Here is a 25129-nt window from a genome sequence, read left to right as displayed (position 1 = left end):
GGTTGTACTATTTTCATAAAACTGGAATTATTCATAATATAATACTGAAGTTTATCTTTAGCTTGGGACATTTTATATTTGTTTGTAAACATTAACTTATCTATAAATTGCAGCCTGTCAAAATGTGATCCATCTATTATGTGCATTATTATAAAGGCAAAATGTGCTGCTTGTGTGCCAAAATTGTTGCCAGTAAAAATTCTTTCTTAAAAAAACCTCTTTGTGTTTGACTTTCAGCTAAATTCAAAGATCAGATTGCAAACATCTTGAGTTTTGTAGTGTCTTGAAGTATTTAAGGAGAGTAGCTAGCTAAACTATGATAACAGACCAATTGCATGTAAGGAATGTGAGCACATTATTGTCTTGATGATTTTGTTCACAGTTTTCTCTAATAGATGCAATTGTATTTATTTCATTTTTAGTGCTAGGGAGGGAACCCAGGGCCTCACTCATGCTAGGCAAGCACTCTACCTTGGAGCTAAACCTCTAGCCTAGCACATGCATTTTTTCAAACACATGAGATGGCAAGATAGCCTGCCTATTGTGTAGGTCTGCTCACTTACTTATTTTTTCAACCAACCAACATTTAGTAGGCACTTGTTGTGAGCCAAGATAAAAGTCAAAGAAGATACCAGCCCTGCTTTCAAGGAGCTCACAGAAAGGTAGAAGAGACAGAGAAGGAAGTAGATTATCATCACACTGAAAGAGGAAAAGGAGCTACTGATTAGCAACTGTGGCAAACAAAATCTGGGATGGCTTCATCGGCTGATTTATACAAGTAGAAAGAAGGCTAAGAGTTTAATTCTGTATGTGACTTTGCAAATAATGCCATTTGTGCTCCTTGTCCTTCCTAATAAATCTTTTTTATTTGTTTCACAACAGGGGATCGGACCCAGGGGCACTGTACTACTGAGTTACATCCCCAGCACCCCACAAGTAGCTGGGATTACGGGAGTGGGATACTGCATCCAGCTTTCTTAATAAACCTTTATAGGTTTCTTGTGTATATCTTCAGGAGTTAAGAGGTAACCTACATGCAGGAGAGAGGAATCTCTTTTTCACATTCAATACCCAACTGATGTTTAAGTCTCCTTAAAGGTTTTGGATATATCCAAGGCAAAATTGCAGTTATAGGTAGCAGCTACTTGAGGTTGCAAAAGGATAGGTTAGTCTTCAGTAACAGCCTTCTAAAGTTTTTCAGTTGGCTTGGAATTGGAAGCATATTTTGTCATGGAAATAGTAGGCAAGGTACTTCAGGTTATCTCCCAAATGTCTCTGAAATCTTATACTAAGTTAATGGAAATGATACGTTTTTGTGTTTGTATATTTTAATTAAAATGAATTATAGAAACATAGTTGGTAAATATGCCCAGATTGATGTTCCATTAGCTAGTTGCTTTATTCTCTAGTTCCTACTGCTGTATAACCCAATCAGTGTCTACATTAATACCTAATGAGAAAATATCATCAGTTTTATTTGGAGTATCTGAAGATGTCCTCTGGGGTTGGGAATGTAGCTCAGTGGTAGAGGACTCACCTAGTGAATGTGAAGCCCTGAGTTCCATCCCCGGCATGGGGGTGGAGAGTGCTTTGTTTAATTTTACAACTTGTGGCTGAAATGTCAAGTATAATTACCAGAAGGTCTAAGCCTGAAACATTGTTAAGCGAAGCCTGATGTATGTGTTTCATACAAGTTTGTTCTCCACATTAACTACAATAGGCAATTTTTAATAATGCTGATGTGCTAGAATTAGTGAACAGTGAGTGGAATTCTTCACCATCTCTTCTTTATACTTCAACCTTTCCTAAACTTTCACACTGGGAACCTAGGACAGGTATGAGGGCATTTAGGGTTTGATCTCCTTGTTTCAACTTTGAAAGCATTAAATGAGAATGATGCATACTGACTCTTAAGCTATTCCAGCTGCTACTTTACCAAGATTCCATGAAAGTTTTCTAAAAGGAAGCAAACAAAAAACTCCAAACCTCTTGTTCCTTGAGAAAAGTCCTATGAGAAAAAGAATCCTAAAATAAAAAGTAAATCACATAAATACTTGAATGTTAGCTATGTTTATAATAAGACTTACTAGCACTGATACCGTGGGAGTGGTTGTTCACAGTACTTAGCATTCAAGAGGCTGAAATTAAGCAATGTTAAATACGATGACAAAGATAGGAATAAATGTGCCACAAGGGAAGGGAAGCATTTGTGTGCTTTTTTTATTACTGGTGCTCACATTGGAACCCAGGGCCTTGCACATGCTAAGCATATGCTCTATGACTGAGCTACACTCCCAGCCCCTGCAGGCTTATTTTCTAAGAGTATGGACTGTGTCTCCCGTAGGCTGTTCTAGGCATGAGCCTTCTTTCAGCAAAGCATGTATCATCTCTTTGCTTTCCTGGTAAGAGTAGTTAATTACCTTCCCTCACATACATTGTTTAATTTTACATTTGCTGCACAACTCTGTGTCTTGGGCAAAGTCATTTAACCACCCCAGATACTTGTTTCTTCCCCAATATAATTTAGGCAATGAAGTTATAGAATCCTACAGATTTAGCTTTCCAATTATAATTTCTGTGATCACTGGATATTAGACATACTGAGAGTTACTACTATTGAAACACTGCAATTGAGCAAGGTATGGTGGGAATATCCAAGAGAAAGAAGTTTCTAGAAACTCTGTTATCCAGAAACACATTTTTTTCCTCTACTGTATTGGGGATTGAACCCAGGGGCACTCTACCACTGAGCTATAGCTCCTGCCACCACCCCTTTTAAGCAGGGTCTCCCTAAGTTGTCCAGGCTGGCCTTGACCCTGCAATCCTGCTACCTCAGCCTTGCCAAGTAGTTGGGATTACAGGCATGAACCATTGCACCCTACTCAAATTATCTTGAAATAAGATTTGCAGAGCGAGCAGTTAGACAGAATTTGTGGACTGTCAATGAAAGAATGGTTCTCTTTTCATAAAGAAGATATTCTCTTTGCCAGTGTTTGAGGTTCTGTGTAGAGGAGGCAGATGAACTGAGTCAAGTAGGATAATAGAGGTCCCAGCTCGACTGTTTTTCATTTACATAACTATAGGACAAAGTCTGTAATTAAATCAGTAAATTTTGTGGCAAAATTCTAAATTCTGTAGGAGTTGAAGAAAAATATCTGAAGCAAGAGGTTGAGTAGTTGGGAAACGGGGTTTAGGAGAAGAGGCGGATACTGCCAAACCTTAAAGGGCGTGGGGAACTGGGATGGGCAGAGAAGGAAAGTAAAGAGGAGGCCTTGATGAGTGTGAAGGGACCATACAGAGAGAGGAAGTCACAGTGAGAGAGAGGAAAGAGGAAGAAGACAGGATAAAACCAAATGTACCAATGTGGAAGTTAACAGGATTTGTTTAGGATGAAAGTTGTGATCAAAAAGCCCTTCTGAGTGTTGTTGAAAGAAAGGTAAAGCTGACTACGTGTGACTCCTTGGACCACTGGAGGACCAAGACTGTTGGAAGAGATCAGGCAATTAATTCAGGCATAAGCAATTATAGCTTCCTCAAGGCAGACTGGCATGATCAAAGGATTGTGGGTGTTAATTTGGGGCCATTTTTAATTCAAAGGGTAATTATTAAGAATTCACCATGTATCTATGGAGAATATGGCAATGAGTAAGCTATATTTGTACTCTAGTAAGTCTTGTTGGGCAAGTAAATTTATTCAGTAAGCTGTTGAGGAAGCCATCTAGGTTAATGGTTGAGTATACTGACTTTGGTGTCAGATAGGCTTACGATTGAGACCCGGTCTGCTCTTTTTTGCTGTGCGACTTTGGGCATGTTACTCAACTTCTCTAAGCTTGTTAGTTCTTCTGTAAAATGGTAATAACAATATTACCAGGCTTATAGTTTTCCTGAGAAATAACTTACATAAAATATATATAGCAGTTATTCTAATGCATAGTAAATAAGTCCTCCACAACTGTTAGATGCTGTAATAAAAAGACTTGTAAGTGGGGCTGGCGCTGTAGCTCAGTGATACAACATTTGTCCACCATGCACAAGGCAAATAAAACCTGCACTGCAAATAAAACAAAACTTATTTACTGTAAGTATTATTATTACCTACTCTGAGCAGGAACTGTGTTGGAGGGGGGATGGAAAATGAGGACGAATGAGGTGTGCTCCTTCCCATTGACAAGCTTTGTGTAAGAGTATTAAATCCTATTCTTGTGGTGACTCTATTTTCCAAGTCAAGAAAAAGGTATATGTGGCCTGACAATGAAACAAGATGTTTAAAATTGGAACTGTGGGAGAGAATCCAGGGCTGGATGCAATGAGAGAAAACACATTCTTCCATGAAACTCCTGGGAAGAAAGCTTCTCTGTGGCTTGATCTGAAGAGAACTTCTGAGAGAGTGCTTGTGGATGGGAAATGGGTAGAGACAACCACAGAGCAGGAGACCTCCAAGGGGGAAAGGACATGACATGTTTCATGTATGGGGTATCTTTTGAGTGTAGGATTCAAGGGTGAATACATGTAATGTGGGAAGGAACATTGGAAAGGTAAGCAGGTATCAACTCAGCAGAGTTTAGCATCTTCAGTACTGTGCTGTTAAGCTGGGGAACAGATCTGCTCTTCAGGAAGTGAGCAGTGGAATGATTACACTAGGTCGAGGCAGGACTGCAGACAGATCACCTAAAAGGCTTTTGGAGTAGACCAGAGGGCTTGTTGATTAACACACCCTCCTTCTGTTCTTTCTGTGCAAACTGTGGTCTCAGTGAGAACTGAAAAGATTGGAAAACTGAGGAAAACAGGAAAATTGAAGATGAGACTTGTTTTGGCCAAAGGGAAGATGAGGAAATAAAGGGACTGAGGATGTACTTCAGTGGTGGAGTATTGAGTCACTGGGTTCCATCCCCAACACCGCACACACACACACACACACACACACACACACACAGGGGCGACAGAAGTGTGGCAAAAATTTCAGTTGAATCACCTATGATGACTTTTGGTCACTTCTGAGTTGCACTCTGACGTGCTGTAATCGTGTCTGTCTCTAACCCCAAGCACAAATCCCCAGCTACCCTTTGTTTCCGTAGCTCCAGATGCCATCTTCTCTTTCTGTATCTGGGCTTAAACCACCTTCACCAGTGATGTCCAATCTGAGAAATTCCTGAGAACTGCTCAAAGACAAAATTCAAAAAGTCACCTTCTAGGAGAACATTCTTTGATACCTACCACTCAGTATATGATTACAGTACCACTGATGTCTGTTTTTCCATCTATTTCCCCTAATAAATAGTAGTTCTTCCAGAAAAAAGGAGACTTGGGGTCCTATTTGTCTGTATCTGTAGCACCCAACACAGTGCCTGGTACATATTAAGCCCTCAGAGAGACTTGATGAATATACATGACTAAGTGGGTGAATGTGCAGGACATTAGGAAACATGGCACTGGAGGATGAGTAAGAGTAAAACAAGTAGGTGAGCTTTAACTCACAGAATGTCACATGCCCATCTAACCTGGAGACAAGTTCTGTTGATTTATCTAACTAGGGAGGAGGCAGGGTGGCAGTTTCTACTGGTACAGGTAGGTGTGTAAAGTGTGGGTGTCCCAAAGCAGTACCTGTTTTGTATGGAAGAAGGTGACAAATAATAGCTCGTTTTTGTTGCTCACTCTTAAATTTTTCACACATCATATAATGGTGGCTATATTGTTGGGTTTTTTCTCTGTTTTATAGTGAAATAATTTATTCTTTCATGTCTTGTTCACCCTTTTGTTGCTTTCTTTACAATAGGAGTTTTAAGTATGTGTTGCCCAATCTTTAAGTAATCAACTTCTCTTTCCCAATTCTATTTACCTAGCATACTAGTGGCTGGGATAAGTCTATAGTGAATATTCCCTGGGTGTTTTTTCTTGTTCTATGGTGCTGGGGATTGAACCCAAGGCCTAGCACATGCTAGGCAAGCTCTACCACTGAGGCACATCCGCAGCAGATCCCACATTTCTATCCTTTAGCTGCCTTTCAGTTTCGGGGGTGGAGGAGGATGTAAAGTCCACAATCAAAGTTGACCATCCATGGATGAGTATCTGAATGTGTGAGCCCTGCCTCCCGACCCTGACTTGGTACCGAGTGACACCCACTAGTCCCTACCTCGTTCAGGGAGCTGCATTCCTCAGAGTGAGTGCCTCAGGAGATGTAAACGGGCACCCCTCCCTTTCTCCCTCAAATACCTTTCAGAATTTGAGTAATAGTTTCAGGTAGTTGTAGATACACCTTTCCCAGCAAAGATTTGTGTGCAGGGTTTACGTATAGTTAAAAGCGCCAGCAGAGTGGTTTCATAATTGTTGTATTGTTAATCAAACTCTGTAATTAGGGATGACTTCATAGGCATAAGATTCTTCTATGGGTGACGCCCTGAATTCATACCCAGTTGTACACGATATCCTTTTGTGAAGAAAAAAACAAACAAACTAACAAACAAGGTTTCGTTTGCTTTTGTTTTAGTCCCTTGGTCGAAAAATCTGTTTTCCTGCGTCTTAGATGTTTAGGGAGAGAGAGCTTGCTTTTTTCCTGCTGCTTTCCCTGTACAGAGGAGGCAGGCATAGGAGCTAGGGGAAAAAAACAGAACTGTGGACAGATCAAAGCGCTTTATGGATGAGAAAATTCAGAAAAATCTAGAGACCCTGGGAGGTTTTATTTTTGGTTAGTATTTCATTTGCTGAATTGAAATGGAAGGAAAATATATTTCTGTTTCTTTGAATATCAGTTCTTTCTCATGTCTTGTAAGTAGAGTTTTTTGTGGGAAGTCAAGATTGGGGAAAAAGAAAGACATTTCAAAGTCAGCCTTTCCTTTTGCCTGCCAATCACATATTGGGAAATTGGGGTTAAATATCAACAAGTGATATTTACTTTTTAACTCTTTACCTTTTGTTTTACATTGCTTATGAAAAAATGTGCAAATTAGGAGAAATGTGGCAATAGTGATAGACTGTGAGCTATTTTGAAAAGAAATCCGGAAAAAAAGTTTTGGTTTCTTTATTTTTAATGCATAATTTTTCTGTTCTTCAAGTTGTGATTAGAAACTGGCCATGTGTAGGAGCCAAATTGAGTCATGGGTTAAAAAGTGGCTGATGGATTTTCTTTAGCCCCATCCTTCTTAAATTACTTTGACTACAGGCTTATAATTTTTATATATGAGAGAGACCTATTATACTCTGTAGTCAATAATTATAGATGAGATGAGAAAAAGTTTTCATATGCTCTATTTAAAATGCTCTTAGTGAAATTAATGCCTAATATTTATATAGCCTCTCACAATTACTTGGGTAGTTATTCCCCATTTTCTTTCATTGAGGATTTGTAGTTGCTGTATAATATTTTATAGTTTACAGTGTGCCTTCACAATGCGCCATCTTTAATCTTCATGAGAACCTGGGGGAGTAATGTATTATTATGGCTATTTTCAATTGAGGAAACTGAGGATCAGAGATTAAGTAAACTTGCTCATGGACGCACTGTTAGGAAATAGTAGAACAAAGGCACTAATTGATGCCTTGTGATTCCACAGGCAAGACTCTTTCCATTAGAACATACTACATCTTTGGGTGGGGAACCACAGCTTGGTACAAGTACTCTGAATTAAATGAAATGTCCATAGGGCAGTAATGATGTCAGATCTTCCTTTTCATTTTGTGAGCTGGTCTAAGGTATTTTCACTGCTTTGGGAAAAAAGGACCTATACTGCAATGAATGGCCCATGAAGAGGAATAGATCCTCTGTTATTTTTACTTATAGAATTTTAATGTTTTGCAACCTGCAGCCACATCCAAGTTACTTAATTGGTGCTTTTTTCCAAGATTTTTCTTTATTGCTCGATTTCCTTAAAGATACCATTAAGTAACCATGAGTAATCCTAATGATAAACCTTGCTTTAATTTGTGGTGAGAAAAAAATCTAAGTGAAATAACTTTATTAAGATTTAAACAACAAAGTGAAATAAATAGGACATACATGTGTAAATACCAAATAGTTTCAGTAGTGTGAGAAACTGATAATGTAAACAAGGGTTAAAATGATTAAAATGAATAATTGATAATTTGAAATAGGAAAAAAGGTCCAAAGATGGAGTGAAGGGAGAGGAAGGGGAGAGGAAAAGAGGGAAAGGAAAAACTATGAGAAAAGGAAAAAAAATGGAAATGAAATCTATGTAAATAGGGAAGGGTGGAGGGGGTGAAGGGAGCACAGGTAATGGGGGAAAAAAATAAGAACCAAGATACATCATGTACAGGTACAAACACCTAATGATAAATGTAAATGAATTGTATACCTAAAATGTACCAATAAAAGAACTTAAAAAAAAAAAAAAAGATTTAAACTACAGCCAGATGTGATGGCACATGCCTGTAATCTCAGCACTCCAGTGGCCGAGGCAGAAAGATTGCCATTAGTTCAAGATCAGCCTGGGCTACATAATGAGTTCAAGGCCTGCCTGAACTACATAGCAAGACCTTGCCACCAAAAAAAAAGAAAAAATGACTCAAACAATAAATTTAGGAATTGTTATTCTTAGCACGTAAAGTTAGATTGTAAGCCCTTTAAATTTGACTTGGTAGGGATGGGGGTATGGCTCAATGGTAGAGCTTGTGCTTAGCATGTGTGGGGCCCTGGGTTCCATCTCCAGCACCAATAAAAAAAAAATGAAATGAAATGAAAGAAATTTGAATTTCCAAATTTCAGTTTTCACTCAGATATTTCCCAGTAGCATTCCTTTATTTACTTTCAAATAACTAGAAATAAATGAGTATGGGATTATTTACATGGTAAAGTGCTGTGTTAAACTACATATTGTACTAGCCTTGCCTGGAAATGTTATCTTGGGATGTGTGCACATTCCATTTTTTTTAAATTCTTATTCAAATGCACCTCTTAACGTTTCCTCTGGATGAAAAATCTGAGTTAAAAGCCTAAAATAAATCACTTTCAGCTTTTATTAAGACAATTAGACACACGAAGTTAGAAAACGTAAAAGTATATATTTTTAGTACATTTGATTAATTTTTTGGCGTAAACTGATGCCTTAAGCATTTCCTAATTTTGTAGGAAGAACAAAAGAAGTGCCTTCCTAGTTTTCCTGAGGAGTTGATAATCCTTAAAGTCTCAAGGGCTTTTTCCCCTCTAGAAAATGGATATTTGTACCTTTTATTGCAGCCACTTGTTTACTTTGTGCCCTATGGTAATTATTCACGTTTGCCTCCCCAGACTGTAAATTCCTCGCAGGCAGGAACGAGCCATATAACAGATGCTTGAAATATGGCAAGACTATAGAAGTGAGGGTGGGAGGTATGTTGGGAAGACTTTTCAACCCCATTCAGTCCTGCTGCCTGTAGAGGTGAGAAATCAGAAAGATTTAGTCAGATTGGAGATAAAACAAGCCACATGTTTGGGGTTTTCTCACTTTCAAACTTTCCGTGCCATTCTTCTAATATATATATATATATATATATATATATATATATAAAATTCAATTTTGTATTGAAAAGATAATTTCTTAATTTATAAAGAAAGTTAAAATAAGACTTAACCAAGTATTTTTGTAATCAAAAGTACTGATCATCATCTTCGTGAAATCTTACTTTTAGAATTACTATTATGAAATTTCAGTTTAAATTATGAAAAATTTCTTCTTATGCTTAATCTTTTTTTTTTTTTTTTTTGGTGCCGGGGATCAAACTCAGATCCTTCCGCTTGCGCAGCAGGTGGCGAAACCACTGAGCCAAATCCTCAACCCCCTTATGCTTAATCTTTAAAATGACCAAATTTATATCTGATTGAAGATCTTTCTGTACTGAGACTCCTGAAAGATGTTTTTGCCTCTGAAAGGTCTACCTATTGACAAGTTATCAGTCTTTAGTGGCATATTAATATTATAGGTAAGAAACATTTATGAGCAGAAAAGTTGTGACATATAAATATATTTTTTTCTTCATGTCAGACTAGTAATCTGATGATGTCATAACAAAGTTTGAGGAAGACAAATCTCATACAGTACATGGAAACCCTATTTAATTTTTTTTAATACCTGTCACTATATATGTGTTGTCTTATGGTGAAAGCTTGTAGTACCGTAATGTCATTTTAAAATTTCCCTAGGATTTGAGAAATCTGAGTTTGAATTCCAGTTCCATGGTATTGCTGGGCTGAAGTCGTCTAAACAAAAAAAAGATGAGAATATTTACCTCATGTGGCTACTCTGAGGGCTCAGGAAATTAACATGTACATGAACTTATCCAACATAGTACTTGGCACAGTCGTTGATTGAATGAGTTGAATTAAAGTATTATTTTATTGAATGCCTTACCGTGTGTCTGTGCTAAGTTCTAGAAACAACAACTATGCTATGTAAAAGATGGAAGTGGCCTGGCTGTCTTAGAGTCCCTCCCTCCCCCATCCACCCTGGCTTACTGAGTATTGTGCTCATTGGCAAAAAAAGGTTAGGGAATAGTTTGTTGCCTTTTAATAAAATATCTAAAAGGGATCAATACAAGATCTCAAAGTATTTCTATTCTCTTTTCTTTTTTTATTTTCTGAGACACCATGTGGCCCAGGCTGGTTTCTAACTACTGCCACAGACCTAGGCCTTGAGATTACAGGCTTGTCTCACCATGCCTGCCCTTTACATGGTGAGAGAAAGTGAGTTGGGGATGAAACCCAGACCTCACACATCTAGGCAAGTTCTCTACTGCTTAGCTATGCCCAGAGCCCCCCAAATTGTGGTTTTTATACTTTGTGAAATTTAACATTTGAAATATCTTTTTGAAAAGGCAACACATTTAAGTCAGTGAAACTACTCTATAATATTCTAGTGGAAGACCCATCTGTTCAGACCTATAGACTGTATAACACCAAGAGTGAACCCTGACATACATTAAGGATTCTGAGTGATCATCATGTGTTGTTGTAGATTCATGAATTATAACAAATGCATGGCCCAGTGTGGAATGTTAATAAGGGGGAGGCTGTGCATGTGTGGGGTTGGGGAAGTGGGGGCTCTCTGTGCCGTCTGCTTAATATTACTGTGAACCTTAAATTGCTCTAAAAGTCTGTTAAAATCAAGAGAGAAAAAAAGAACATGAGATAGCAACATATATTCATTTTCTTTTTCCTTTGTCCAAAAATTGCTAATTGGTTTGTATCTGGAGATTACCAATTGTGATACAGACATCTCTTCTCTATTACAGGAGTCAGCAAAGTTTTTCTTTAAAGGTTCAGATCATAAATATTATATGTCAGGAGACAAAGTCAAGTATACTAAATAATATGTCCATAAATTTTTATTGACACAATTCAAAGTATAAGAATAATGGGGTATGATTTTTGTAATGCAAGTCTGATAAGAATAACATTTTCCCTGGGATATCATTTAATTGGGGTTCAAAGTTAATGTGCTCTGTGATCAAAATTGACTGCAACATTTCTGTAAAAACCTTATTTAGGTTGGGAACCATACAGAAATGAGTGGTGATCCACATCTGGCCTGTAGCCTATTCTATTGGTTAAACTCCTGCTTTACTGGTTAAATATATCAAATAAGGTCTAAGTGGAAAAGGTAGAAACTCAGATAATAGAAGTTAAGTGCATAAAAATAAGTGCATCAACACAGTTATGTGGTTTCTATATCAAAAGCGAATACAGGGCCGGGGATTTAGCTCAGTGGTTTCACTGCCTGCTAGGCAAGCCCAAGGACCGGAGTTCAATCCCCGGTACCAAAAAAAAAAAAAAAAAAAAGCGAATACATTTGTTTTATTTTATTCCTTTTTACCCCTTCTTAAATGAGTGACTGATAGGTATCAGTATCTTATTTCAAAATTACTGTTTTCAGAGAATGACTGTAAAAGTGGCTCAATAGGAAAATGACATTTTACATGCATCACTGGAGAAGTAATTTTGATCTTTAGCTTTGGTGTGCATAACCAAGGATTTCTATCATGTTTCTATTTCCTGTCATTGCTGGGTACCTTGACCCTCCTGACACTCTGCACATAGTTTAAGATTTTTGTCCTTAAAAGGGAAATTTGGAAATATTTTTCTGATAACTTTTGGTAAATGAGGGCTTCACATTTGTTTGTCTTTATTATGGATGTAGCTACAGATGTCCTAACCTGTTCAGATTGTTTCGGTAGTTTGCAATTCTGTTCAGAATATTCCTCAGTGAGAAGTTAGCAAGAGTGTTTATAATATACTCAACACAAACTGTTTTTAAATCTGAAAACTTTGACTTGCCTTTAGATCTTTAAATGGATGAGATGGCTGCCACTCAGATTTCCAAAGATGAGCTTGATGAACTTAAAGAGGCCTTCGCAAAAGTTGGTGAGTATGTTTTATAGTATTACTATAGGAAGGCAATCATTTGTTTTGTCTCAATCACAGTTATTTCTCCAAAAAAATTGCATGAACTGTGAATCACAAGTCATGGGACAAGATAGTTAAAATGGATAGGAACAAGTTCTGGAAGCTACATTTAAAATTGTATTATTTCTAATTATATCAAGTGTTTAATATGGTCAAGAATTTGTAGCCCTAGGGCCGGGGATTTAGCTCAGTGGTTCCAACGCAAGGTCCCGAGTTTGATCCCCTGTATCAAAAACATAAAAGAATTTGTAGCCCAGGGTTCCAGTTATTAACTGGGTCTTGCTGTGGCTCCTGAAATTTTTATGACACATGTTATTTTATTTTAGGTGTCATGGTTTTCTGAGCAGAGAATTTGACTCTTTTGCCATATTCTTAAAGGGATATGTGATCCCTGAAAATATCTGATAGTATTTTATCCTTCCCTAATACTGTTTTTCTCTTGGATCTTCCATGCCTTTGGATAATGCAGATTATGCTACCTTTTCATATTACATTATAGCCTTAACATAAGTTGAAGGCATAGTGTGGCATTTGGTTTATCTTTTAACATCATATGTCTTACAATTGAGCAGCTATGGAAACAGTCCGTAGAAGATAGAAAACAGGGTTTCTGTAAAGAACTATTGATGCATATACTTACATGAATCACTATGTGCTTAAACAGGTAGACTATTGCTACTCGATGTCTCCTTCAGTAAAGGATGTAAAGTTAGATCATAAAGATTTGTTATTTAAATCAGAATTTATTCTTACACTTGTACTAAAAATCTCATTAGTGAAAACAGAGGAAGAATACATCTCTATTGCTGTATACTTATGCTCAACATTTTCTGTAAAGGCATTTATTAGTAACAACATGGCTTAGGAAGAACAATAACTCCCAGCCAGAGTGACTGTCAACGATCCCATCAGAATTCTAACTAGAAAAACTGAATAGTCCAATTTTGCTTGTATTTTTAATGAGCAGTATATTAGTAGATAGGAATTACTGTAAGAAGGGTGCTATGTAGTCTGATATTAGATTGATTGTGAAAAACAGCAAGTGAGTTCTTGCTTACAAGAGGTATTTTCTTTCTAATTCTTTTTTGTTTTTTCTTTCTCTGTTTTTCTTACCAGAGTCTTAAAATTGTTTTTAGAAATGTATTTCTTTTGATCATCCTGTTTTATTTATATTCATCTTTCAGTGTTAAGAACAGATTAATTTGTTTCTTTATGAATAAAATGTTGGGGTAGGGACTTTGCCTTATTAATGTTGTAATTGTTTAATGTACAGTGCCTGGCCTATGGAGACAAATGTTTGTTGCTTACTGAATAGACCTGGTCCTCATGGGCAGCATCCTGGAAATACTTGTATGCAATACTTCTTAAAGTTAACTCCAATATTACTTTACCTGATGGGACTTGGGATACTTTTATCAGTAAAAGAGTTTAATTGCTCCTTAGAAGCTTAATGGTATAAAGAGAGTTGACCAGTTATCCTCATGGAGGGAACAGGGTTAAATTGCAGTAAGAGTGTTCAATTAGCTGTTTGATTGCAAAGAAAGGTCATTATGGAACTATTGTTAAGCAGTTTAGGGTGGGCAGCAGTCAGCTTCCCAAAGACAGGAGATTGAGCTGTGAGTCTTACTGAATTGTCTACTGGATGTATGTTCCTATGTACATATCCTTATTAACATATATCCTAAATAAAAATTCCAGAGTCCATAATTGTGGCATTTTCTGAATAGTCCTCTTTTATATTCTCTCCTTAGTATTTAGCACAATGGCACACACATGTTAGGTTCTCAATAAATATTAAATTGATTGAATCCTAAGGAATTTTACATAGTCTTGATGTATTGGGATTTTGTCACATCAACTATACATTCAAAAGACCCTTTGTTATGAAGGTTTTCATTATAGTGAAATTTATTATTAAAGTTTTGGTCATTACACTGTAGCACATTATATATATGGTTAAATCTATATATGTTTAAATGTATATATGTATGTATACACACACATATATAAAGGCTTGTATATAGTCTTTTAGAAACTCATCAAAAGCCCAGCAGAATCTTTTGATTTTCCTTTAAAATCTTTGTAGTTTTTAGTTGTTGTTAGTTATAGAGCCTTTGGGCAAATGTCAAAGGTGTTATGGAAATTTATTTTTTCATCCAGGGAAACTTTATTTTTAAAACAGACTCTATATCTTATTTTCCTGTCAAGGAGGATTGTTTCCTATTGGGAGGAGGTGTGGAGAGGATCACTTGTCTTAGTTCAATTGTGACAAAATATGGAAATCATTATATGATTTTCCCCATCCATTAACAATAATAGCCTTGATTATCTCCTTGGAAATTTGGCAAAATCATAGCGTGTGGAGAAAATCTCTGTAATTACCACTAATCACAGGTTTTGTTCAATCAATTAATAGTGCTTTGAAATTCTCTTTACTAGCAATACATGGAGTATTAAGATTTAAAGGTCTCCTTTCACTCACTTTCTGCACCTGCTTAGTTTTAAGTTCCAGTCTTGTGTAATTATTTTAATTTTCCCAACAATTGTTTCCAGTATTTCCTACTTTAAAGCAGAAACCTTAACTCTCGTTTCTCCCTTACTTTTTAATGTTTCTGTTTTAATTGAAATGCTGCTATTCTATATAACTTCTTTCTAAGGAGGTAAAGCTAAAACTTTGCAGAATATTTAGGAAGTGAATATTTTACCAAATACAAAATGCCTTTACATTCTAAGACTGTAGTCTTGCTGTAGAAGCTAATGGTCATTTGGGTTATTACTTGCCACGGGGACAAATTCAGGCAACACAAATCTTTTCAGTTTTGCTTTATTCCTACAAACACTTCCTTTCAAGTTGATTCTTTTCTCTCCTAAACACTCTCTACTGAATTTTTTTTAAACATGAAATTTAGCCCTTTTGACATACAAGAATAATGGGGTTCTTAAATGACTAGGCATAGCGTAGGTGTATTCCTTTGAGAATTCTCACCAAACTAAGTCAGAAATTTTTGGTTGTGATGATTTTAGCTGTACCAGATTTCTCACATCCCAGAAAGTTGAGGTTTTTTTCCAATTATTTGATATTCTCTAGTATATAAAAACTACATCAAGGTGATGCCACCAAAAAAAACCACGGTGGTTTAGTTAAATTTACTTTTAGTGTTGAACAAAACTACACCAGTGCACATTTAATTATGCCTTAAAAATAAAAGCTATAGCCCAACTAAAAAAAAATAAACAGTGGTCTTTCAATGTGCCATTGGGTTAATTATCTCCGGAGTATTAGAAGTGGATGTATTGGAGCCAGGTATGGTAGTGCGTGTCTATAAATCCATCATTTGGGAGGCTGAGGCAGGAGGATTGCAAGTTCGAGGCTTGCCTGGACAACTTAGTGAGACCTTGTCTCAAAATAAAAGGGGTTAGAGATGTAGCTCAGTCATAGAGTGCTTGCCCAGCATATGTAAGGCCCTGTGTTTGATCCCCAGTTCTTCAAAAACAACAAAATAGATATACTGGGACAGTCTGAAAACCATGCATTGACAGTGTTGAAGACAGAAGTACATATGTGTGGGAGACAGCAAGAGCAAACATGTTGTGTGAGAACAAGCTCATGCAAGCATGTAGGTATTTTTAAAAGTAGCAGCAAGTGAAAAATGATGTCTGAGGGCCAGGGATTTAGCTCAGTGGTTCTGCTACCTGCCTCGAAAGCACAAAGTCCAGAGTTCGATCCCTGGTACCTAAACAAAACAAAACAAAACAAAAAGAATTAAGACATGTTATGTGCATGCTTCAGCTCCCCACAGTGAATGTACTGTAAATATGTACTATTAAAAAATTTTTAAATGATGTCTGCTGGAAATATTTGCAGAAAGGACTGATAGGCAACATTTTTGATTGCCTGGTGCCACCCCTCTAAACTGATGCAGTCTTTAGCTGTACTTGACCTCCATCTTTGGCAATCAACGATTGAACTCTTAATGTAGCAAGCTTTAGCGTACCTTTGGCTGGGACTCATTAAACTGCCTCTCGTATTTGCTGCACTAAACTACCTCAAAAGGTAGAAGCTGTGAAAGGCCAACCCCGAATTTAGCTAAGCATCTGGAGATGATTAGTGCTGCCTTTTCTAGTTTTAATGCCTAATGAAAGCTTTACTTCACTGTTTAGATCTTAGGATGGAATATAAATTCTTCTGCAGAAATCTTTTGCCTGAGTCTTTTAAATCAGTATTTTGTGAACTTTCATCAGCATTCAGGATCGTGTGTGTGTACAAATCCATTATTAGACATTTAGATTCCTATTGTCATTTTTTGGTGCAAAAAATTTGTGAAATATATAAACTTAACTTTTAAATCCAGCTTTTCTGAAGGGATGTACATCTGCACTGGATTGCTTTTCTTCTTTAAGTCTTAAATGAGCACTGTCCAGAGTTAAGTTAATAAAGTTGCCGCATGTGTGTCACAGATGAGGGCACACAATATGCAACTTCTTTATAACTAACAACATCAGATTTAGATAGATACTAGGATGGTTAAAGTAGTGTGCGTGCACGCACACACACACACAACCTGAGGGTTAAAGGAAGTCCTAGTCTTTCTTACTGTCAGATTTATAGGACAAAGTTGCACCCCAAAAGATGTGTTTGAAGTGATAGATTGCAGCACACACCACCTGGATAAGAGCAATGTAAAACAGCAGCTAAAATCAAAACCACTTGAATTCTGGCTCAGCTTTCTCCAGACAAGTCCTTAAAATAGCTTAAATAACAGGATGCAAGGGGAGGGAAAACATTTCCTTTTAAGGATATGCATTCTTGGTGTGATTCAAACTTCTGCAGGAACATGGCTGTATAATAAGTTTATTTACTCTGAGGTTACTTGAGGGAGGGTGTCGGGGAGAGGTAACTGGCATTTATAATAATACTTTGTAAGAGAAAATGAGATTTCCTTTAAAACAAAATGCAGATGTGCGTCTACATGTGTCATCTGAGAAAGACAGAGACAGAAAATTCCTTGTAGCAAACGGTTCTTTTCTGATGAATTCAGTAACCAATATGAAAGATGGGGCAGTCTGGTGCCGTATTGGGAGCTCTTAGTGAATTTTTAAACTATAGTGGGGTTTTTTTCATCTTTTTATTAAAAGATGCTGGGTCTTTTTATTAAAAGTTAGCCATTTCTGCCAGCACTTTGTCCAGTGGTTAAGTGGTGTTTCTTTTTCCTGCTGCTTGTCAATGTCTGCCCATACTGACCATATTTTCAGAACCCCAAAATTTGAGACTTATGCTAGCAGAAACATTGAGACTTCCCTGGATAATACAGGCTGAGTGATCATTCATATCTGCTTTTATCAGTTGGTTGAAAATAAAATGCTAGAACAGAGGAATCTTCCAAATGCCTTTTCCACGCCATGCCAGGGTGCACTTAGAGGCGGGAAATGAGCCAGAAAGCGTTTCCAGAATTCTGACAGTTTTGATGAGAAAATAAAGGGCCACCATCATGCATGATGATTGTGACTTTAGTTTCCAGTTGTTAAAACTGCTTTCAATCTAGGTCTGTATTTTCTGAGTGAGTTCATTATTAAATTCTCATGTTTATGACAAAGCTTCCAATAGGAAAAGTTTGCCTTCTAATGAAAATTTGAGCTCCTGGTTAATGTCACTGATGAGAGGGACACTTTCTGAAATGCCATTATGCTACCTCGTTTTCTGACCTTTCAAAGCACATCAGATCCCTGATAGTGCTTAGGGATGCATTTTGTTTTATTTTGTTTTGTTTTTTTAAACTGGAGATTGGAAATAAAATTAACATAAAACTCTTTTAAAATAATTGCATGCTATTTTGTCTTTCAAGTACTTTGACCAGCTGGGAGAGGGGATTTTGTAAAATTAATTGCTAGCTGCCGTTTTAGGCTCCCTCTGCCTTCTTATTGAAATTTAAATTATTTTCTTCAAAATATGTGATTTAGGAGCTCTAAGAATGGCTTGATATAATTTACAAGTATTAATACTAAAACGCCTTTGATCATAGGAGATACTATAAAGTGGATTAACATCTGCTGATGAAATACAAGAAAACAGAAGAGTAGGTAGAACTTTTGAAAGCTGTCACATGTCCTTCTCATCTCAGGAAATATAAAAGATAGATCTTTCAAATGACTCAAAAATTTTACAAGGATTTAGAAGCCACAGGTTAAAGTGAGACCCAGGGGTTTTGTCTAATTCATTTCTACATCTTTGGGGTCCATCTCAGTGCCTGTGACCAAATAAACAGATACTCAGTATGCCCTGAAAGGTGATTTAAGCTAAACAAATTCACAGCATATTTAGTATTTCTTTCTTCCATTTTATTTTATTTTATAATTTTGGTGAGACAGGGTCTTGCTATGTTGCCCGGGCTGGCCTTGAACTCCTGGGCTCAAGCAGTCCTACCTCAGCCTCCTGAGTAGTTAGGACTGGAATTGTCCCCCACCCTGGTCAGCTACATGGTATTTTTAATAATGTCAAAGCAAGTTTCTACATACGGAAAGAAACCCAACCTGACAGCCATCCCTGCTAGCCTACTTGGGCCCTCCTTGGTGGGTGTGTTCACTTAGAAAACCAAATTACAGATCTGAAGGCTGCTGGGTGGGGACAGGATTAGAACAAAGGGAATGAGATTGAATGTTATTTAAGGGATATTTCTGTCAAGTTTTGGTTTCCTGATGAATTGCCAGTCAGTCTTTTTAGTACTATTTCTGTATATTTTGTCAGTTGTTTAGTTTTGTTTTTAAAGCTCTCATCCAGGATTAGAGGATTTTTTTTCCCCTGCAGTCAATGCCTGGAAACCAGTGATTCTACAAACGTAACTTCTTTCCCATTGCTTACTATCTGCAAGGCTAAATCTAAATCAAGATATGTGCAACCTAATAAGAAAGACTGTCATGTAATAACAAATTCTCATTTTTCTAATCCCTTTTCGTGTTTTTCGGTCCCTTATTTAAAAGCATCTGTTTTTCCTACCTAACTTCGAAATGGAGTTTCCGCATGTGGTTATTTTATGTTAGTTATATTTTTGGGTGGCTATTTCCTGGCATCTTTTAATCACATCAGTGAGCTGTCTTCTAGTTAATGCTCAAGAGAGGTTATTGTAGAAAGAGTTCATGCAAACGGTAGTTCTCCCTGTTCCCAACCTTTGATTTCCATCTAATACAAATAAACTGCCAGATAGAGGCTAGTGCCTTGGTCACTTTTGTATAGTTTTCAGTCCTTTGTGGTTTTCCAGTATTTAGCTTAATGTATTTCTACCTCCCACTTCTATTATTAAGAACAATTATTGACTACCTGTTTTATGCCAGGTCTAAAATAGAATCCATAACGAAAGGTTATTGATTCAGCTATGCCGTTTCAGAAGTCAGAATGAAAAAAAATATTTTTCCATCAAAATTCACTAAAGTTTTGATAGTTAAAAGGAGTAAGCTGTTTCTTTCTCTAAAGGAAGTTGAAATGAAATGATATTATATTTAGGTAATGATGTATAGTAGTGCTCAGAATATTATCACTATATTTGTTTTTGATATGTGTTATTATTCTATCTCTAGTATTCAAAAATATGTGTGTGGGAGGAGGAGATTGTAAAAGCCTGCAAGTTCTGATTTAGAATCAGTGTGAGTCTAAAGGGACATTGGAGACTGTTCGATCCAAAGCACTCCATTTACAGCTGGGAACACTGAGGCCTAGAGAGATGACTTGCACAAATTAGTAGCCAAGTTGAAATTATGTCCTGTATCACACTGCTCCCATTGTTTGCTCCCATTGTCCCTTCAACTATGCTATGTACCTTTCATTTATGTTACACTCAGTTCCTAGTATTGAGATCCATGTTAACTTTATAAAGAAAATAGGAGGAACAGATCGGCATTACATGGGATTGGGTATATCTAAACCCAAGATTTTCATATATTGAGAGTTGCTCACCTGCAGTCAAGTCAAATTCAGCACTCATTCATGCTGGGGTCTGGCCCAGATGGCTGCCACGGCAAGCTCTGCTGTTCATGGATTCTGTCTGAGTCCTCTGCCTGGGACCTGGGGATAAATTTGGCTGCAGACATTGAAGAAAGAAAAAAATCAGAGTTGCTCAAATTCTGCCACAATGCTGTGTGGATTACTTTGTTCTGTTTAGTGACTGCAGATATTGTTTGATTTCTACATCTAAATAGTTTATATGTAGAAGAGTATTATATATGACCTTTTATAAACTAAAAGCAAAGAAAATGAAGATGTGCCCTGGGGAAATCAAGTACTTTACCTTGAAGGAAATATAAATAATTTTCCGAAGTATTGAGTAGCTTACAATTGAGATTTCCAAAGTACATATTTTTTCAAATTTTAAATAACTTTATTATCAAACACACACACATACAAAAAATTAAAACCATTCAAAGAAGAACAATGCAAGGGGAAAAAATCTACAATAAATTTCAAATACAGTAGAACTCAACCAAAACAAAACTGAAAAGCACTTAAACATTTTTCCATATAACTTAAAAAAGCATCTCAAGCACCAACAAGACACCAGAGGATGTGATTTGTTTCAGAAAGATCCCCAAAACCAACATTGAACAAATAATGATCTGGAAAAAAACTCCAGTTAGTTAGCAGACTCCACATAAGCCAAACTTCTCCCTAATTTAAAAAAGTACGTATTTTTAATTGATAGTTTTTCTTTGTTACTATTTTTTTGTTTTATTTTGTGATACTGGGGATTGAATCCAGATATTGAATATCTCACATACTAGGCAAGCCACTGAGCTACATGCCCAGCACCATCCACCCTTTTTTAGGAGTTTAAGGTCAGCCTGCTGGACTCTGGATTACTACATATGGGCGGGGGGAGAGAAGGAGGAAGCAGGGAAGGAAGGAAGGAAGGAAGGAAGGAAGGAAGGAAGGAAGGAAGGAAGGAAGGAAGGGAAATAGGAAGATTTAACTCTAGGTAGTAGGGGTATAGCTCAGTGGTGGAGCATGAGGCTCTTCACATGCATGAGGCCGTGCATTCAGTTTCAGGCAGTGGAAAAAAAAGACTATTTGACCCTAGAAGAATACTGCATTGCAAGTAAATATAGAATTTTATCAGCTTTTGGGCTGGAGATATAGTTCAGAAGTTAAGCACTTGTCTAGTATATTCCAGGCTCTGAGTTTGATCCCCTGAACCGCAAAAGCAAAACAAAACAGAACAGGACAAAAATGCACAAATAAAAACACACAAAGAATTTCATCAGCCTTCAAAGTAGTGGTGAAATAGTTTCATATAGGATGTTTACTATTTAGTAATTGACAAAAATTGGCTAATATGATTGCATTTAATATGATTACACTTAAAAATCTAAAATATGTACTATGGTCTAGAAATCTGTACAATCTGCCTCTCACTTTCCCTTTTGCTCACTCTGCTCAAGGCATGCTGGATCTCTGGTATTCCCAGAAATCACCAGAAGCACTTCCGCATCTCAGACTTTGCATTTGCCATTTCCTCTACCTTACGTAGCCACATGTTTTGCTTCTTTACCTCATGCAAGTCTGTACTCAAATATAACATCATCAAAGTGACCTTTCTTGACCATTCTGTCTAGCATTCCTCCACATCCTCACTATGACCCAGGGTTACTTAACTTAATCACTCTTGACCTTTCAGGGGAACATACACATTGTAGGATATTTAGCAGCATCCCTGGCCTGTACCCGCTGGATGCCAGGAACATTTTTTCCCTGCCCAGTTGCAGCAATCAAAAATGTCTCTACTCATTTTTGAATGTCTCTAGGGTTCAGGGAGGCAAGGTAGCCCCTGCTCTAACCCTTTATTCTGCTTTATTTTTCTTGTTATTTTATATTCATGTCTTCTGTGTACCTTATTTATGCATTGTGGTTAGAGTGTGAGATCTAGTGCAAGACTGTCTTTTGTCTATCTTTTATATCCTCAATCTCAACAGTAGAACCTGGTAGTTTTTAAGTAATGTGTCAAATAGATTACTGAGTCACAGGAGCTTTCCTTGAAGGATGTTGTGGTCATCTTGAGTCATTTCTCTGTTCAGAATTCAGATTATATCTTTCTGTTATAATTTTTCTTTCAGTACTAGGATTGAACCCAGGGCCTTGGCCATTCACTTTACCACTGAGCTACATCCTCAGCCTTTTTTTATTTTTTTAAGACAAGCTCTTCCTAAATTTCCCAGACTGGCCTGGAATTCATGATTCTCTTGCTTCCAGCATGTGTGACAGCACCTGAGTTCACCTATTAGAATTTAATTTCTATATTTCATATTACTGGTGAAAGTAAAAATCTCTTCACTAAACATATATACTAGCCAGATGTAGTAGTGCACATCTGTAAGTAATCCCAGCACTCAGGAGGCTGAGACAGGAGGATTGCCATGAGTTTGAGCCCAGCCTGGGCTACATTGTAAGTTCAAGGCCAGCCTGAACTTCATAGTGAGACTCTGTCTCAAAAAACAAAAACAAAACAAGCAAACAAATATACTTGAGTGCTTACAACCCTTAGAACATTAGCCCTCTTTTTCAATAAATCAACTTTTGGTCATTGGTCAGGGGTTATTTTTGTTTTGTTTTTTTGCAGTGCTAGAGCTTCATACATACCCAGGGCCTCATACACACTAGGCAAGCACACTACCACTGAGCTGTACTCCAGCCCAGGTTTTTTTCCCCCTTCATTTCTAACATGTTCAGAATAAGCAACACTCATTTAATCAGTACTTCTATACATACTCTGCTAAAACTGCCGTTGCACAAAAATAAAGAAGATTATTTATAGAGACATATCGAACATCTGCTTTACTGAGTACTGCATTTACTTTTATGAACTCTGTATTTGTCTTGGATTAATGTTTGTTTACATTAACTCTTGAAAAAAGAAGTGGCCTTGGAGGTGGTTTCTTCATTTCAGGTATACTTTGGAACAGAATCAGTACTAATTCATAAAACTTATTTTAGATTAATGAAATAGGAACATAAAGTTCCTAAATATTCACAGTAGAAATTGCTTTGTAGCAGGCCAGTGTTTTGTTGGTGTACAATGTATTGCTTTTGTAACGTCCTCTTACCTCTGTGATTTAATAATAGCTGTGTTAACTAACAATTCTTTCCTAAAATTAGGGATGCTATTTTTAAGTAATGCTTCTTATATAGCATTTGAAGTATAGGCTACATGATGTAAAATTTTGCTCTTTCACTTAAAATTTGCATTTCCCTTTCAAACATCTTTAGGCTCCAAAAATAAAAGATTGAAATTAGGTGAGCTTAAGAACTGAGCCAAAAATGAAGAAGAGATACTTTTAATTGGTTAACTTATTTCTTCTACTTCTTTCCTTTTTTATTCCTTACCCTTCTTACAAAGATCTCAACAGCAATGGATTCATTTGTGACTATGAACTTCATGAACTTTTCAAGGAAGCTAATATGCCATTGCCTGGATATAAAGTGAGAGAAATTATTCAAAAACTCATGCTGGATGGTGACAGAAATAAAGATGGGAAGATAAGTTTTGATGAATTTGTTTATGTAAGTATGTGAAAGTCCACAGTTACTAAAAGTAATTAATTATTCCTTTGCCTAGTGGGATCTTATACTATAAGTAATATTGTATAAAGTCGCTAAATAGGTCATGTTAATACTCATATTAACTAATAACATCTCTGTTGTCCTGCTCACTCAATTTGATTAGTTCTTTCAGACACTAAATATAGTAAAAGAATTGAGGAAAAGAACAAAGATAACAACACAATGCTTGCTGTGGAAGGTGAACAGACCTCAGGGGCATCACTACAGGGCATCCTTGAAGGTGCTAAATGACATCCTTGAAGCGTCCTTCTCTCTCCTACAGTGAACGCTGTGCTCCACAATTTTAATGACACACTCTGACTCACAGTTTTAGAAGCTTCCTAAGTTGAACCTTCTGATTAAAAAGATGCTTTCTACTCCTGTGGTAGTGGTATTTAAGTCTACCATTTTCTCTAGGGCGATCATTTTGATAATTAAATGTTAGAAGCATATCTTTTTAGTCCATTGGAAGAGGCATTTAAATTTTGGGGGTTTTTTTCTCTAGTATCATCAAATGTGCCTCTGGATTCCTCTCCTAACCCCTCTTTCTAGCACTTGGTTTAGTGTTCTGTGCTCAGTGCTTAAAGAGTCTATGTGTAGCTGGCACTTGATTCTTTATCAAAGTCTACATCTTTCAGCTGCTAGCAGTTGAAGACTAGATTTTTCTAGACTTCTGCCATTTTCAGTTTATATTTACTGACAAGCTATTTGAGATATAAAGAATAGTTACTGTTTCTTCTCTCAATTAAGAACATCATTAAGATTTTATGCATTTATTATTAACTTAAAACTGACTTTGACTACTTATTAGACATTCCTTTCAATATATTGCAAGCTAGAAATTAGTGCCAAATATTTGTCACAAACTTCCTAGCTCTTCTATCCTCCTCTTCCATGCTTTATTTTTTGGCCCAGGATAGTTGCAACTATAACCTATTCTTCTATTTGTTACTGTGGCTCATCATGGAAAATGAAATTTTAGTGTGTTCTCTCAGATTGAGAGTTAACTGCTTCAAAAAACCTGTAGGTCAAGATGAAAATTGACTTAAGTAATGATGTCTAGGCAGCTGTCAGAATTTCGTGCTCATGTTATTGTCTTAAAAATGTAGACTTTTGTCATAATTATAATAATATAGTTCTTGACATTTTTCTTTTGAAATACT

The 25129-nt window shown here is 36.7% G+C and overlaps 1 protein-coding gene and 1 non-coding gene across 12 annotated transcripts in view; both read left to right on the top strand.

Annotated features, from left to right (window-relative positions):
• Pls3 (plastin 3) overlaps positions 1-25129 on the top strand; it is a 96403-nt gene that overhangs the window by 42098 nt on the left and 29176 nt on the right. For 8 of the 11 annotated variants that reach the window (XM_004874791.2, XM_004874789.2, XM_087199916.1 and 5 more), the window contains exons 2-3: positions 12266-12346; positions 23764-23927. In XM_004874791.2, the coding sequence (XP_004874848.1) occupies positions 12274-12346; positions 23764-23927 (237 nt within the window). In that variant the 5' untranslated portion in view covers positions 12266-12273. Of the gene's footprint in view, positions 1-882; positions 1026-12265; positions 12347-23763; positions 23928-25129 lie in introns of all 11 variants that reach the window. The other 3 variants (XM_087199913.1, XM_004874790.4, XM_087199914.1) reach the window with 1 other exon arrangement.
• LOC147821546 (small nucleolar RNA SNORA5) lies at positions 20335-20469 on the top strand. Its single transcript, XR_015446865.1, has one exon. It is a non-coding gene; the product is annotated as a small nucleolar RNA SNORA5 (small nucleolar RNA).

This window comes from Heterocephalus glaber, unplaced genomic scaffold (genome assembly GCF_053883595.1).
Source record: "Heterocephalus glaber isolate CG9 unplaced genomic scaffold, H.glaber_assembly_v1.0 deba00001732, whole genome shotgun sequence".
In the NCBI taxonomy this organism is placed as follows: Eukaryota; Metazoa; Chordata; class Mammalia; order Rodentia; family Bathyergidae; genus Heterocephalus; species Heterocephalus glaber.
The sequence above is the reverse complement of the archived record's forward strand: the minus strand, read 5'-3'. Positions and strand labels throughout refer to the sequence as shown.